The 15538-nt window shown below is 38.7% G+C and overlaps 1 protein-coding gene across 7 annotated transcripts in view; it reads left to right on the top strand.

Annotated features, from left to right (window-relative positions):
• The first annotated feature begins 456 nt into the window (after positions 1-456).
• The window catches only part of LOC120466845 (phospholipase D1), a 32991-nt gene continuing 17909 nt past the window's right edge, over positions 457-15538 (top strand). The window contains exons 1-14 of one of the 7 annotated variants that reach the window (XR_016169275.1): positions 457-681; positions 1541-1652; positions 2921-3085; positions 6117-6247; positions 6501-6646; positions 6943-7060; positions 7956-8021; positions 8669-8727; positions 8817-8909; positions 9412-9564; positions 10912-11061; positions 11330-11413; positions 13417-13498; positions 13656-13766. Coding sequence is in view for 6 of the 7 variants with exons in the window: in XM_039655488.2 (XP_039511422.2) it covers positions 2941-3085; positions 6117-6247; positions 6501-6646; positions 6943-7060; positions 7956-8021; positions 8669-8727; positions 8817-8909; positions 9412-9564; positions 10912-11061; positions 11330-11413; positions 13417-13498; positions 13656-13766 (1338 nt within the window). In the remaining variant the exon portion in view is untranslated. Of the gene's footprint in view, positions 682-1506; positions 1653-2920; positions 3086-6116; positions 6248-6500; positions 6647-6942; positions 7061-7955; positions 8022-8668; positions 8728-8816; positions 8910-9411; positions 9565-10911; positions 11062-11329; positions 11414-13416; positions 13499-13655; positions 13767-15538 lie in introns of all 7 variants that reach the window. The other 6 variants (XM_039655488.2, XM_039655484.2, XM_039655482.2 and 3 more) reach the window with 6 other exon arrangements.

Raw genomic sequence — 15538 nt, 5'->3', positions numbered from 1 at the left:
GTGATCAAAATTTAAATTGTGCTTTTGTAGCCTTTATGTTCTGTCATTGTGTAATTTGTATTTCTCTGTTTGGCTTTATAATTGGATAAAGGCCAGGAACCTAAACCTAACCCTAACCCATATAGGCCTACTTGCAAATTTTGGATCATTGTGAAAGCTAGTCTTTACCTTGTGAGATACAGTATTTAAGATTTTAGAATGGTGCCAACATGTTGTAATAATGATTGTCCAAATATCCTCTTGAACCGCTGACACATCAGTCAGCAACACAAATACCACCGCAGCCAGTAAGCTGCACCACCACGCCAGTCCCCATGTCATGAGGGATGACATCACAGAGATTAGCTGTAACTCTCTGATTCCTGGTACAAACATTTCAAACACAAACACTCTCACCAGAGGCAGAGCTTTCACTATCAATAGAGGCTTTGAGCATGCAGTGAAACCATTCCCTTGTTCCCCTATGGTGCAATGATACATTGTAAGAGCTGTGAATGGAACTGTCCAGTCATACTACTAACATAATTCAAAGAGGGTAACAGCACTGAAACTCCTCAAATTAACAGACACCAGTTATTTGAATTACCACAGAGATTAAGACTGAGTAAACAAAGTATTTACAACCTGTTGTAATCTCGAGAATCAGAAGAAGCGTTCCTCCTCCACTGGCTTCATAACGAGGTAAGAACTTAGATATTTTCTTTAGTTTGCCTTCCTGCAGTTCCAAGCTCTGGTCTTCTCCCCTCTTTCAGCATTGTAATTCACTTTAATGAAAGAATGTGCAGTTATAGTGGTGATTGATTTAGTCTGAAGCAGAACATTTGCACAATAATGTGCTCTATTACCTGCTTAATGAATTGCCTCTGTCCCGTTTGTACCGTCATAGAGACTCACATCCTGTCTAATTACACCACAAAATAATAACCTTATTTACATTGCAGTTGTCACACATGCGATTATTTTCATGAACAATTTGTGGCCTAAATAAATGTATGAATTTGGAGCCCCCACAGATCCAATCTAATCCAGTAAACTCTTTGAATGTGTGTTTCTAATTTGAGTGTATTGCAGTAAATATGACATATTACCCAAATGACCACAATACAGATAAAGTTGATGTAATGGAAATACTTTCTTTTAACTTAGCATTTGAGCAGACAATAACAAAGTTTAACAAAATACATTTTAGCTGTTGTTACTGAGGATTTATCAGACTAAATAATTTTTAAATCAGTGACAGAAGTAGCTATAACAAATAACTAAAGGTCAATTACAGTAGGCTGTTTGTGGAGCATTATTACAGCTACAATCTTTTTTCTTCGTAATGCAACATTTTTATTACAAAATACTGTATGTCATAATTTGAATAAGAACAATAATTGTATTGAAAAATATGTTTATTAATAAATATGTATTTAAATATGTAAAATTTGCATATTTTAGTAATAACAACACTTGGCTCTTGTCAAGATAAGTTTAGTGATTTTTCTGTTGTACCTGTTTTAGCTAAAGAATTAACACCTTTGCCCGCTGTCCACAGTCTTGTTGGGAGAGGAAATTACAAGTGTGTTTGACTCTGCCCCCTCATTGTAGCCGTTGGCCCCTTGCCGTGGCCATTAGGAAGATTCTTAGTCTTACTGGAGCAATGACAGGTGAAATGAAGCACAAAATACTCTCTGTTTCTTTTTTGCTTTCTCTCTCGCTTTGACACAAATTGGAATGAAAAGTATAAATATTCATAAGTAAAAATGTGAAGCAGGCATAAAATAAGTGCAGTGAAAAGACAAAATATTATCTTATTATCACTGGCTTGTTATACTTTTTAACATCTCACCCTGGATATATATATATATATATATATATATTATACTGTATGAAGAGTTCAGATGCAAAAGCCTCCAAGTGCCATTTGAAATTTTCTTCTAGAATGATCATTTTTATCAAGCTTGTATATTTAAGTTCAGTGATTTCACTTAAATGGCTTAATTAAATGGATAAATTAAATTCTATAATTCTATAAACATGCAACAAAAGTAATAAATTTTTTCCAATATGCATATTCAAATAATATAAAATGAGTACAGGCAATATTATGTACTAACTACATTTTTTTTATATGAATGACCATACCCTCACATAACACAGTTTTCACATGATAAAGTTAATATTATGCGTTTCTTGCATTGTTTAGTTGCGGAAAAGGTTTGTGGCCCGTGACATTGCGTGATATCCTGCCATTTCCTCACTTTCATGCCATTTGACCCTGACCTTTCCTTTCTTTTATCATTACATGTACCGTCAGGTTGCAAAAAAATCAATGTCTGTCACCCTTTCTGGGATCACAAGACATTACATCCCCATGTTCTTTGATGACTTGTCTGTCACTTTGCATTTGGGGCATTGGCTCTGGAGCCGGTGAGGAGAGAGGGGAGGAGCCCCTCATTAACAGATTCCCCACCCCCCTCCCAAATTATATAAATACCAAAGTGCTGCAACCAGCCAACTGATATTAAATCCATTTTTCATGCATTTCACATATGGGGGCAATTATCAGTGACTGAATTTTTTTTTTTTTTTTGAACATTTATGCATATTTAGTAGACAAAAACACAGAAATGCAGCTAAATGATTTGAAGGGGTGCCTACATTAAGTAGATGGTAATAGGAACAAATACTAATTGTTGGATTTTTTTTTTTTTTTTTTTTTTTTTTTACATACCAAAATATAATTGCAATATGGTACTGCTATATCAAAACTGAGGAAATATCTTTAACTAATTACATAAAAAAAAATCTTCATAAAATAATGTATTAAGGATTGTGTCATCACAAAAGCACTATACAATGCTTTATTCATTGGTCTTGTATTTGTATATCCTTTGTTGAATAGAAAAATAATAATTTGTCATTGTATTTGTAGACAAAAGCCGTTAAGAGAAAATGTCTCTGAGGGGCCATCAGAGACCTCCTAAACTGGAGCGACTGGAGTCGGTCATGAGCCGGTTCTCTGGCAGCTTAGACCAAGATGATTTACAAGACGACCCAGAGGAGCTTGACTTAAGTGGCCATACTGAGCTCTGTGGTGGTAAACTGCTGCTTCAATGTGTCTTTGTGTCTATCAGTTACCTCATAGGACTGCTGAGCTCTCAGAATACTGCTTTCATAATGTCAGTAGGAAAGTGAGTTGTACGATCCTATATTGGACTTTTTGGAGCAGCATAGTGCAATAGAAACATCATGGTCTCTGCACAGCTGATACTGAATCTAATGTAAGGAATATGATTTACATAATGCAAGCATAAATGTAGGTGTCTCACTGGTTACAGCAAGGAGAGTTAAGAGGCAGGATCTACAGTAATTCTGCAGTCCATTTATTTAATACAATTGAAATGAGAACAGACAAGGATGCACAGAAAATGAGGGCTATATATTTGCTGAGCAAGACTGTTCCTGGATCAACATATTTTGTTGATGATGAAAATTTTGTATATAAACATATAACCTAACTCTACCCATAACATCCCTAAAATCAGGAAATGGTAAATGAATAACACTGATGTAGATGCACCTAACTCTTGTTGTAAGCCTAAACTTGACAGAATGTGGAAACTTGTCTCTCAAATCTGATTGGTTGATTGGAATGTTGTGCAGGATGCAGGAACTTGTTACACTTGGTGAAATCACATGAAGAGTTCAGATGCAAAAGCCTCTAAATGCCATTTGAAATTTTCTTCTAAAATGGTCATTTTTATCCCTGGTGGAAGGCCGGGGGAGAACCTCTTATCCAAAGAACTGGCATCCCATCTCTGAGCCAGAGAGGGCGCGGGTGGCAGTGCGCAGAGCTTACGATCCTCACCACTCTTGTCCCCCTCTGTCGCCAGACCCCTGACAGAGAAGGCCCCTGTGGAACGCTGGTCCTTACCTGGCCTTCATCTGTCAGGATGCAGCATATGACCCCCACATCGGGATGCTCCCCCAAACACATTCACCAGATTCTACATCTCTGAGTGGAGCCAGTGTCCTTTCGTGCACTAGCTTCAACTCCGCCTCACCTCGTGAGTATAAAAGGAGGATGCTGGCAGAAATACAGACATGTTTCTTCACTGAGGAGCCAAGACTAAGGTCAGGCGATCCCCGCTGCACATTGGACAGTGGCAGGAAGACAGAACCTCCCCGTTCCCTACTCAGGGAACGAAGGTTACATCCGTTACCAATACGTTCCCTTTCGTTGTCACTCCGAGTTCTATCGGATGCCGACGAATGGGAATACTAGTCTAATCACACCACCTTCTCAGCTTCCATTGCCCTGCGTAAATCTGAGATCCCTGTCCTGAGACTGGCACGGACAAATTACTCCTATTTAGCACGGGAATACCAATGTACACTGGGGAGCATATCCCATAGCTTGGAGGGGATATGCAATTACTGCCAGCCCAACGGACTTAGAGAAAACACATATGACCCGAAGGATGCATATGGGGAATCACTGGGGTGTCCAGCCGCAGGTGAAATATTTCAACCCCAGGGCTGGCAAGGTGGCTTGCAAAGGGAAAGACATAAGCTCAGAGAGGCTTACAGTGGAAATAAACATGTGGGGGTGGCTCAGGTTGCTCACGGGAGGCACGGAAGAGACCAGGGAAGGACAAACGTTCCACAGGGGTCTGCTCTGCCAGGGGGCTGTCGACAAAGGAGGATGAGACCGGCTCGGTCTCGGACGTACCGCACTGTCATCCGGCTCTGGGACAGAGGAGGACGAGGGTCACACGGCCTGGGGCGGTGCACCGTGTCGTCTGAGAACTCTGTGTGCTCAGGGATGGACATGTTATTTCTTTTTTACCAGGGGTGAGCAGCGGGGAGAAGAGAACAAAAGATTCTTCTCCTCCGGGGGAAGGAGTGGTCCTGCAACCAGCTCCTGAGAAATAACACTCAACATCCCTGAGCAGCCCATTTTAGGAGCGCCACTTGGCCCGGCGTTTAGCGGGGAGTGGGGCTGGAGAGGGCTGGGGCGCCTTCTTGCGTCTTTCTCCACGACCAGGCCCGGGTGAAGGCTGCTGCTTGAGACGGATGGGAGGGGCTGGAGCCGCAGGAGACCTGCAGAGTGGCCATAGCATGCAGCGAAGCAATTTCCTGTCCCGCCGCTCTGTAGGACTTAGCCACTAATGTAGACGAGTAGGCTTTGGATGGATGCTTATAGGCTCGCCGCGAGAAGAAGCGTTCTGAGGACACAGTTACATCGCAACAGAGCGTTCATCTTTAAAGGGTGAGGCCTCTTTAAAAAGACGTGCCATGTGCAAGCTCTTTTAGAGAGGAAACTCGGTGCTGAAGCGCCCGGGGAGAAACACACTCACTGGCAAAACCATTGCACAGATAAGCAGGAATTGTGCACTCACAGGGAGATCACCGTCACATCAAAACTGAGATTCTTGCTCGTTTAGAAAAGCTGATGATACAGGGATGGCTTGTGGAATGAAGAATGAACTTGGCTCTGAAGCGAAAAAATGTCTGTTTAGTGTTGCAAAAATTACAAACATCATATAAAATAAATAGGAAAATTCATCTCATATAATATTTATTTTGATCTCCTGAGATCCAGTTTTTCCCTGAATGGTAAGCACCTCACTGACCATTTATTGAAAATGTTTTTTGGCACTATTTTTTACCGTACAAAGTGCTGTAAATGCTCACTTCTAAATCAGTGCTTGTTCATCAGTATTTCCAGGAACAATATTTCAGCAGGTAAAAGCTTTGCTAAAATCATTATCTGATACAGAGCAGATTTAGCCTTGCGAAACTTCAGAGCACACAGCATACTATACACCTCCAGCTGGAGCCTTCAATCGCTATCCTGCTGACAATCAAATGGAGCCTCTGCATGCCATTACTGCACAACTTCAAAAGATAAAAAGCCAAACAAACTATATCTAAAGTAGCTGTACTTTTTGATTGTTATGATGTTATCAGCCAGTTTAAAATACAAGGCTAACATGAATCAGAATGATTACTACAACGTATGTGTGTGTTAGTGTTTTCTTATTGATTTCAACCAGCTCATATGATTATTATGTTGAGAAAAAAATCACTACAATGTCTCATTTCAATATTATGATTACTTTCAGAATCAAGGAACATATCATTTCAAGCAATATACAACTTTCTTCCATTCAAGTCCCTGGATGGTGTAATATTTCTTGAAGAAGTGCCAATCCTGGTTCAGGTGACAGAGGTGGAGAGATTCACGTCTACTAGGGTAATGCAAATTTAAACACTACCATGTTTAAATATAAGTGAACCATGTACATATTTCTTCAACACTAAAAACATTCTGAAACAATTTTTGAACTATTGTAATAGTCAACTGAATTATTTGCTAAAGAACAAAAATAAAATAATACTATGTATTATTTAAAAATATATCTATACATTAGTACCATGTGTAATCATTAGATTAGTACCGAAACATATTCAGTCAGTTCTTGTTTCTCGAAATTATCCACTCAAAGGTGCTGAATCCCAACCTGTATACTATAGAATTGAGCCACGGAAACTTCAAGTGGAAAATCAAGCGTCGTTTCAAGCACTTCCAGGCACTTCATCAGGAACTGCTCAAATTCAAGGCCCTCTTAAAAATCCCCCTGCCAAGCCGAATGTAAGATGCACTGTGTTAATTTCATCTTTATATACATACAGTACGCTCCTACAAACACACCACAAGTCTTAGAAAACAAACTTGCTTCGTTGCTTTTTGAGTGTTTTCATTTTTCAGTTGGGTGTACTCAATTTGTCCCAGATGTATTCTTGTTAGCGCCCCTAAACCCTACGAAAAACTCTTTTCTCAGCCTCACTGCACTGTTATCTCTCAGTTAATCAAATCAGAGGTGCTTTCACAGACACGCAACCCAAATCTTTTCCAATATTGACAGTCAGATTTCCTGTTTTTGACAGACACTCAGTCAAAAGGAGGTCATTCAAAGGCCGCAAACGGTTTCACGGAGGACACATACCAACATTACCACGAAGACCTGATGCTCTTGTCAAAGAGGAGCAGCTCATCAGTAGAAAAGTAAAATTATTTATTTTAATTATTGTTTGAACAACTTAAATTGATCTTGACACGCATAAGCGTCCCATATAATATCAATCAACCCTTTATTCAAACTCTGCCCCAAAAAAAAAACAACAACAAAAAAAAACACCTAAAGGATTATTAGGAACACCTGTTCAATTTCTCATTAATGCAATTATCTAATCAACCAATCACATGGCAGTCGCTTCTGCATTTAGGGGTGTGGTCCAAGACAATCTCCTGAACTCCAAAATGAATGTCAGAATGGGCACCACTCATCTCCACTACAAATAGAAAAAAAAGAGGCTACAATTTGCAGGAGCTCACCAAAATTGGACAGACAAAATTTTGCCTGGTCTGGCGAGTTGGCCAATTGGGCATCATTTAAATGCCACAGCCTACCTGAGCATTGTTTCTGACCATGTCCACCCCTTTATGTACCCTATCCTCTGATGGCTACTTCCATCAGGATAATGCACCATGTCACAAAAATCATTTCAAATTGGTTTCTTGAACATGACAATAAGTTCACTGTACTAAAATGGCCCAGATCTCAACCCAATAGAGCATCTTTGGGATGTGTTGGAAAGGGAGCTTCATGCCATGGATGTGCATCCCACAAATCTCCATCAACTGCAAAATGCTATCCTATCAATATGGGCCAACATTTCTAAAGAATGCTTTCAGCACCTTGCTGAATCAATATAACATACAATTAAGGCAGTTCTGAAGGCGAAAGGGAGTCAAACACAGTATTAGTATGGTGTTTCTAATAATCCTTTTGGTGATTCACAGTATATGGAGTAAAAAGTTAAAAGGCATAATTAATGCTTAAACACTTCTATATTTTAGCTTTCTTTCTAGCATTTGAGTCTTCGTTTTGTTCTAACAGTTGCAACTTGAGAACTACCTGAGGGATATATTGAAAAGACCCTTATATAGGACACACCCTACAACGGTACGTCACATCTCAAGATTTTTTCCTTGTATTTGCTCTTACGAAAAAGTACTGTGGCAGTACCATTTGATGGTAATATAATGTCATTGTCATGATATATAATGATACTGAATGATCAAAGAATGAATAAAACTTTACTCATATCATCTATGTGCCGTACTATTGTCTGCCAATAGCCCTAGCATAAAAAAGAATGGTTCCATTACCATTGTGGCAGAATGCAGGTTCTGGAAGGATCTCTACCTGCTGTGTCCCCACTCATTAAAACAGGCTCTTTGGTAGAGAACGCCTCTGAGATGTGATTCCACACTTAGCTCAGTGCTTCACAGGCTAATTCTCTGACAGTCACATAATTAGCAATGGTTTGCATAGCTAATTAAAGAGTACCTGTACCCAGAAACATTTTTCCCCTGCTCCAGTTTTCACCTCACACTTCCCTGACTTATTATTAAGGTAGAACTGGACTGTACAAAGCAGAAGCCAATTTGTGGTTTTGTCACCATAACTAAAATGATTCAAAGAACCATGCTTAACTGAAATAAAAATAGGCAAATTTTAAAGTAACTGGTTTGTGGCTCATACACATTTGCCTTAAAGCTGCTTTGAGGCTTATTGATGCTAATAATGCTAACTGCATTTTATTTCAGCTTGAATTTTTGGAAGTGAGTCAAATCTCATTTATTCAGGATATGGGACCAAAGGGAATGTAAGAATGTACATAGTAACAATACAATAAAACAATCCTTGGCTTGATTAGCATTTGTTCATTCATATGTTTATTTGCCTTGACAAAAGTGAAGGTCTGATCTTAAAGAAATCAGGAGGAAACACATTCCCTGTATGTTACTGGTGCGGATCCAACAGTGTCTGTTACCGGTGGTCCAAAAGGTGAGAGCTCCTCTACAATAATTTACTAGGAAATCATAATACTGTGTCGAAAACCAACCTTTTTATTTTTCACCTTTGTTCACATCGTGGGGACAGAACATACTATCTTTCTGAGAAAAACACTTCAATCAGTAGTGTGTGATCTCAGTCTCTTGGTTTCATAAGTAAGAACATCAAGCCCTGAAATGAATACTGGTGAATAACAGATGCTGATGTTGAACTTCATCTGTGCAGACGGGGTTGTTATTGTTTTTTCTTTGACAAGCAAATACAGTAACATTACACTTACATAATTCACATAGCTCTTAAAAGCAAACACTAGAAGACTCTGCCCCAATTGAATTTTGCTCCTCGGATTGCGGCCTTGCTGAGACTTTGGGTCGTGGCATGTCTTCTGTTGCGGTTGTTTACTTATTTAGGTTATTATGATGTTTTCCCACAGCTGATAGAATGGCGCTCCCCCTTGTTTTAGCTCTCATGTGGTGACTGCTTCATGTTTCAGGTGGCTGGTGGTAAAAGACTCCTTTGTTCTCTACATGAGGCCAGAGGATGGCCAAGTAGGCACCGTGATTCTATATGATAAGGGATTTCACATCAAAATTGGGACCCGGGAGATCGGAGTGAGGCACGGAGTCACTATTGAGAATCTTTGCAGGCAGGTTGAGATAAATGTGTTTTATACTGCAGATTATTCATCATGCAGAAATTGTTAGATAACATGCTTTTAAACTCTCTCTCTCTCTCTCTCTCTCTCTCTCTCTCTCTCTCTCTCTCTCTCTGTATGTATTTCTCTGTATATAAGGATTTAATACTATTATTTTTTGTGTCAATAGGAAATATCAATTTTCAAACATTCCTTTAGCCATTAATTGTAATAATCCAGTGAGATTTTTGTTGGCACAAGGAGTCTGACAACAGCTGTCATGATCCACGCTGAGATCTGATCTCACCATCATTGAGTCTGTCTTGGTTTACATGAAGAAGCAGAAAAAAAGAAAAAAAACTAAACAGAATAAATCCAGAATAACTGTGGCAACGTCTCCAAGACACTTGAAGAAACGTCCCTTCAAATCTACCTGTAAAACTGTCTAGAAGAGGGAACAAGTACTGCGTAATGAGCCCAGACCAGGAGGCCTTCCGTCAGCCTCTAAAGGTTTCGGGACCTGATGCCACCCTGGCAATTTATGTAGGCCACCAGTGACATGTTGTCTGAGCAGACCAATACGTGGAGACCTTTTATTCGGGGACAAAAACGCCAATGTGTTGTCAACTGCTATCATTTTTAGACAGTTTATGTCTAGAAATGTTTAGTTTGTCCCGTTCTAATCACTGGCCAAAGAATGGTCTGCCCTCAAGCAGCGCTCCCCGTCCCGAGGTGGAGGCATCCATGGACACCACTTTCACACTGTAGCGAGTGGAAGTGCAGTCTCGGTGAAGGATGCCAGGTGAGTCCTCAAAGTCACCATGGGCAAAAGCTCGCAGTGAGGGCAGTTGCCGTCAGTGAGCGCGAGAGCTGCATGATCCTCTCCCAGGCAGGAAACTCAGATGACATGGAGGTCCCTGTCGCTGAGTGCAGCTCGGCACGAGCGGCAGGAAAGAGGCATTTTAAAAAAAAATGCTAGATCTTTTAGAGAGAGTGTGCATGAAGGTTTCTTCAAGCGTCTTGGAGACATTGCCACACTTCTTCTGGTTTTAGTCTGTCTCTGCTGTTTCTGTTTCTTCAAATAATCACAGATATAATCAATGATGGTGAGCTCAGATCATTCTGGCTGTTATCAGACTGGATTATTACAATTAATGGCAAAAGCAATGCTTGTCAACTGACATTTCCTATACTGACACTACAGCAACATATTCAGCATTTGAATACAGCAGCATTTTCAGTATTCTCTATAACAAAAAGTATAATCTTAATAAAATTGTAAGATAATTGCACTTTAAATTAATTTGTTTTGTTTACAAGGTTTTTTTGTTTGTTTGTTTTTTGTGTTTTTTTTGACAGGTCACTTACTATCAAATGCTCCACATATAGGCAGGCTCGTTGGTGGGGGCACTCCATAGACGAGTTTTCTCAAATGTTTGGACAGGACTTTCTGAGGGAAAACCGCCATGGGTCTTTCACACCTGTTCGAGAAAACACTACTTCAAAATGGTGATGAATTATGCATGCACAATAATTACTTAAATATAATACTCCAATTAAAACTATAGAGGACAGAATTCATACTTTCTAAATAAATTTGAATGTGCAGTATATAATTTAATTAAAAATATTACATTAATCTCATAAGTTAAACTAGTCCCTTATTATGTTCTTTTTATGTCAACGTGAGCAACACTTACCAGAACATTTTCTCTCAAATCTCTTTGAAGTACCCTGACACAGTTCTTAAATGTGGCACCCCGTGCTCCTTTTAAAGGTTTGTCAACGCAGCTGGATACTTTGATGCCCTAGCTGATGCCCTGGAAGGAGCAAAGGAGGAAATCTTCATCACAGCCTGGTGGTACAGATTCGAATCAGCATCAATTACTTCCCATGGTCCTTGCGGTCCTAGCTTTTACAATTTAATGAGCAATGTTGCAGCTCTTAATGTCGGCAAGTGGTAGCCAATAACCACTAGCTAACCAAAACTGGCAAGTACAACCCTTGCAGTGTTTATACCATAGTTCATTAAAATTAATTATCAATGAATGGACCAATTGTCAGCACAATTTTGATGCTATGATGATGATGTGAAATCCAGACAGTCAAACATGATGTGAAATAGCCACATAAACTAAAAAATATATAGTTTCGCTTTATTTTGATGGTCCCTTCAACACATTCAAGTAACTTTCCAACTACATGTCAACTAACTCTTAGTAGAGTATTAGTAAACTGTATCTACTAAGAGTTAGTTGACATGTAGTTGGAAAGTTACTTCTAGTCAACAGAATGTTAAAAAGTGACCTCAAAATGAAGTGTTACCAAAAAGACTGACGAAAAGAGGAGAAAGCCATCTTGCACCAACATAAATTAGCAAGCTTTTTAAACTACTAAATACCACCAATACTAGAATGTATCATGTTTTATTTGCCTAATATGCCAACATTGGCCTAATGAGGATCCATCAATGGTCTCACCTAATTATAACTTTATTATAACAAATGCTACTGTAATATAATTACAAGAACTATGGTGCAAGGCAAGTACTAGGTAGAATCAAAGCTTTAAAGTCTGGACCTTCTTGAATTATTGACCAAACAATCAGTTTCCTCCATGTGTAAAATGTGTAATTATGACTAATATTAGGAAACACCTGGCCTTCAGATACTCCAAGAGCCTAAATCGTTAAGAGCCTGAGGAACTGTTAAGGAGAAGGAATTAAACAAATTCAATATAAGACAATGTTAAGGAAAAATAGTATGACTTCCCATGGTATTTTAAAGAAGAAAATCAAACTTATAAGGGTCCAGATGCTTAAATAATATTTAACCCTTATGCTGCATTAGGGACATTTTTGGTCTTTTGCAGTTTAATTTCTTTGACCATTTTGGCTGTTTTAATGCAAATGGTATGAAATTTGGCAAAATTGTGACTTTTTGGATACATGTAAAAAATGTGATCCCATTTTGCAAAATATGTATAACACACACTGTGTAGATCAAACAGTAACACTCAGCACCATAAAGACCAAAAATGGCCCATTGAAACCCATTAAAACGTTGTTTAAATCTGAGGCTGTCAGTAATACATGAAACATGATTTTTGCACAAACATCCTTTCATTTTGAAGCAAAAGCATTATATTTGCATTATATAGTGTATTCCACCAGATGACGTCACTACATATGTATTTCCTATGGGTGGAAATGCACCTTATTTTAGGCAATAGGCAATGTTTAATAGGTGGCCATTTTTGGTCTCTAACGCGCTAAGTGGGATTTTTTGCAAAGTGGGACTGTGACAATCCAAATCTAAAGTTTTCTCTTTGCATTTAGTTTATTGAAAATAATTGAATTTTTGTGTTTTTTCCTCTTATACAAATCGATGGTTTCGCAAACAAAACTGGTAATTAAAGGGTTAAAATCCTGAAATTGAATACATTTTTGGTAGTTATGATGAGGACTGATGCTGGTTAAAAGATTTAACTTGGTAAAAGTGGAAAATAATAATAATATATAATATTTTAGGCAATGTTTAATATGTGGCCATTTTTGGTCCTTAATGCACTCAACGGTGTTAAAAATCTAATGCAGCACAAGGGTTAAGTAATTGTTAACTAGGCCCCACTGAAATGGTTCACAGTTCAAACTCTCCCCAATGTTCAAACCAAAACACATTCTTGGCCAGGATATTCATAAACAAATTCACCTATCATAGTATAAAGAAACCCATAAATGTTTGGGACAATGAGAGGATGAATAGGTAATTTGGGGGGAATTATGCCTTCAAAATGACAGAAATAAAGAATGAAAGTTGTGTGGAAATTGTTAAAGAAATTGATTGGTTTTGATATGGCCCTCAGGTTAAGCCCAGAAATCTTCCTCAAACGACCAGTAGTAGATGGGAACATGTGGAGATTAGACCACGTCCTCAAGCGAAAAGCAGTGAGTCTGAACACCTGCTCAAATCTGGACTTCAGCCAGTTTAATTTTACTTCTCACACATCCATATATTGTGTTGCACCTCACAGTTCACCTAGTTCTCTTTGGTTTTCCCACTCCGAACGTTGTTTTAACATCATTTTGTCTTTTGTCAACTCAGCAACAAGGAGTGAAGATCTTTGTCCTGCTCTACAAAGAAGTCGAGGTAGTGATGGGTCTCAACAGCGAGTACACAAAGAAGACCCTGATGGGACTTCACCCTAACATCAGGGTGAGTCGATCAGAATGTCAAACATTGTCAAAAGCACATTTTATGCCCAGAAATGACAGTCTTAAAGAGGAGACCCGTCCCTCTGAATCAGCTTCCCACTCTTACGTTTACCCATATCTCTCCAAGAACTAAGGCTATATCAAATCAAATCAAAGGAAACACGAGAACACCTAGTGTGCGCACTACTTCCCCTTAAGACAAAGGAGTAGCATGTTACTGAGATCGTGTTTGGACATTGCCAAAATACTCTGTAGTAGAATGTCAGGGATCACTCTGTTGGGAACCCAACGGATTGTATCTGAAGATGGTCAGGTTCTCCCTTGCCGATTGTCTCTATAAGAGCTTGGGGCTGCAAGTCTGCTTTCTCCCCTGGTGCCACAGAGCTTCTATGGCACCATAGCGCTGTGGTATTCATCACCGTAGCACCCCAGGCCGGTGTGTGATTGACATGCCGTCACATTATCTTATTGGAGCGCTGGTTGAATCTGGGCAGAGGAGTGACACTGGGAAGTGGCTTGGGATCCACACCCCAAGGACGTGTGCGGCAAAGCAGCTGGATGGAGGTATTCCTGGGCCCTGCTGGTGTAGAAACACCTGCCAGGGGCGGCGTCCTCTGGAGGCTCTGCCAAAGCTGGTGGAGACGCAGCTGCTTCACACAAAAGTTGACACCATCTACATTGTGGTGTTATTTTTGGCTGAGAGCCCGCTGTATTTCTTTAGCTTATATTTAGGAAATTTGGTGAATCAACGAAAGTTAAACTCTAAAAACGTACGTTAAACCAACAAACTATACTGAGTTAGAGGACCTTGTAACATGAACACAATTTTTTCAAACTCAAAAAATGTAGTCACTCCAACTACTTGAGTTGTAGCCCTGGAACCAATTTATCTTATCTGTTTCAGTTATATAAACTTATTTATTCCACAGCTATTATAGCAGATACTAATTGAAACTTATGTAATGTAATGTAATTTAAGTACTTAATTTCGTATACTCTTCTGCAAAATGGTAACCACACAAATTTCAGCATTACAGAAAGCATTACTCTTTTAAATGTACAACATAAAAACATTAAACACTAACAGGTCTTTCACTAAAAAATACATAAAATACACTTAATTGCAACATTTATTCTCCTTATGCAGTCTTATGCAAAGCATGCTGGGAACTAGAACTACCACTATCCACTACCTAAGTTTCAAAGACAATTTCATTAAGTTACTCCAACTTAATTAAAAAAATCAATCAAAAAAAAATGTTTATGTTGCATGCAATATGTAATGTAATGAACAACATTATTATGCCGAAAAAAAAAATGTTTAATTAAATCAATACTTTTTTTTTTTTTACTTGCAACCATAACCATGTATTTACTTAAGTTGTGGTAACAGGTCCTCTGATTGATTCAACGAATTTTCAGGCAATCCACATTTTCATATCTGTTCTGATTGAATATTGTATATTTTGGGACATATTCAGAAGTACTTGTATTTCATGTACACTACCGTTCAAAAGTTTGGGTTTGGTAAGATTTTTTTATGTTCATATTTTTGAAAGATTTTATGCTCACCAATGTTGGAATTATTTGACAAATACAGTAAAAACATTTTCATTGTGAAATATTATTACAATTTAAAATGTTTTCTAGTTTAATATATTTTAAAGTGTAATTTATTTCTGTGACGACATAGCTGAATTTTTATCAGCCATTACTCCAGTCTTAAGTGTCACATTATCCCTCATTTGCTCGCTTAAGAAACACTATTTTTTA

Source organism: Pimephales promelas, chromosome 7 (assembly GCF_988280905.1).
Source record: "Pimephales promelas chromosome 7, fPimPro1.hap1.1, whole genome shotgun sequence".
Classification (NCBI taxonomy): Eukaryota; Metazoa; Chordata; class Actinopteri; order Cypriniformes; family Leuciscidae; genus Pimephales; species Pimephales promelas.
Note: the sequence above shows the minus strand (reverse complement) of the source record. Positions and strands in the feature narration are given on the sequence as shown.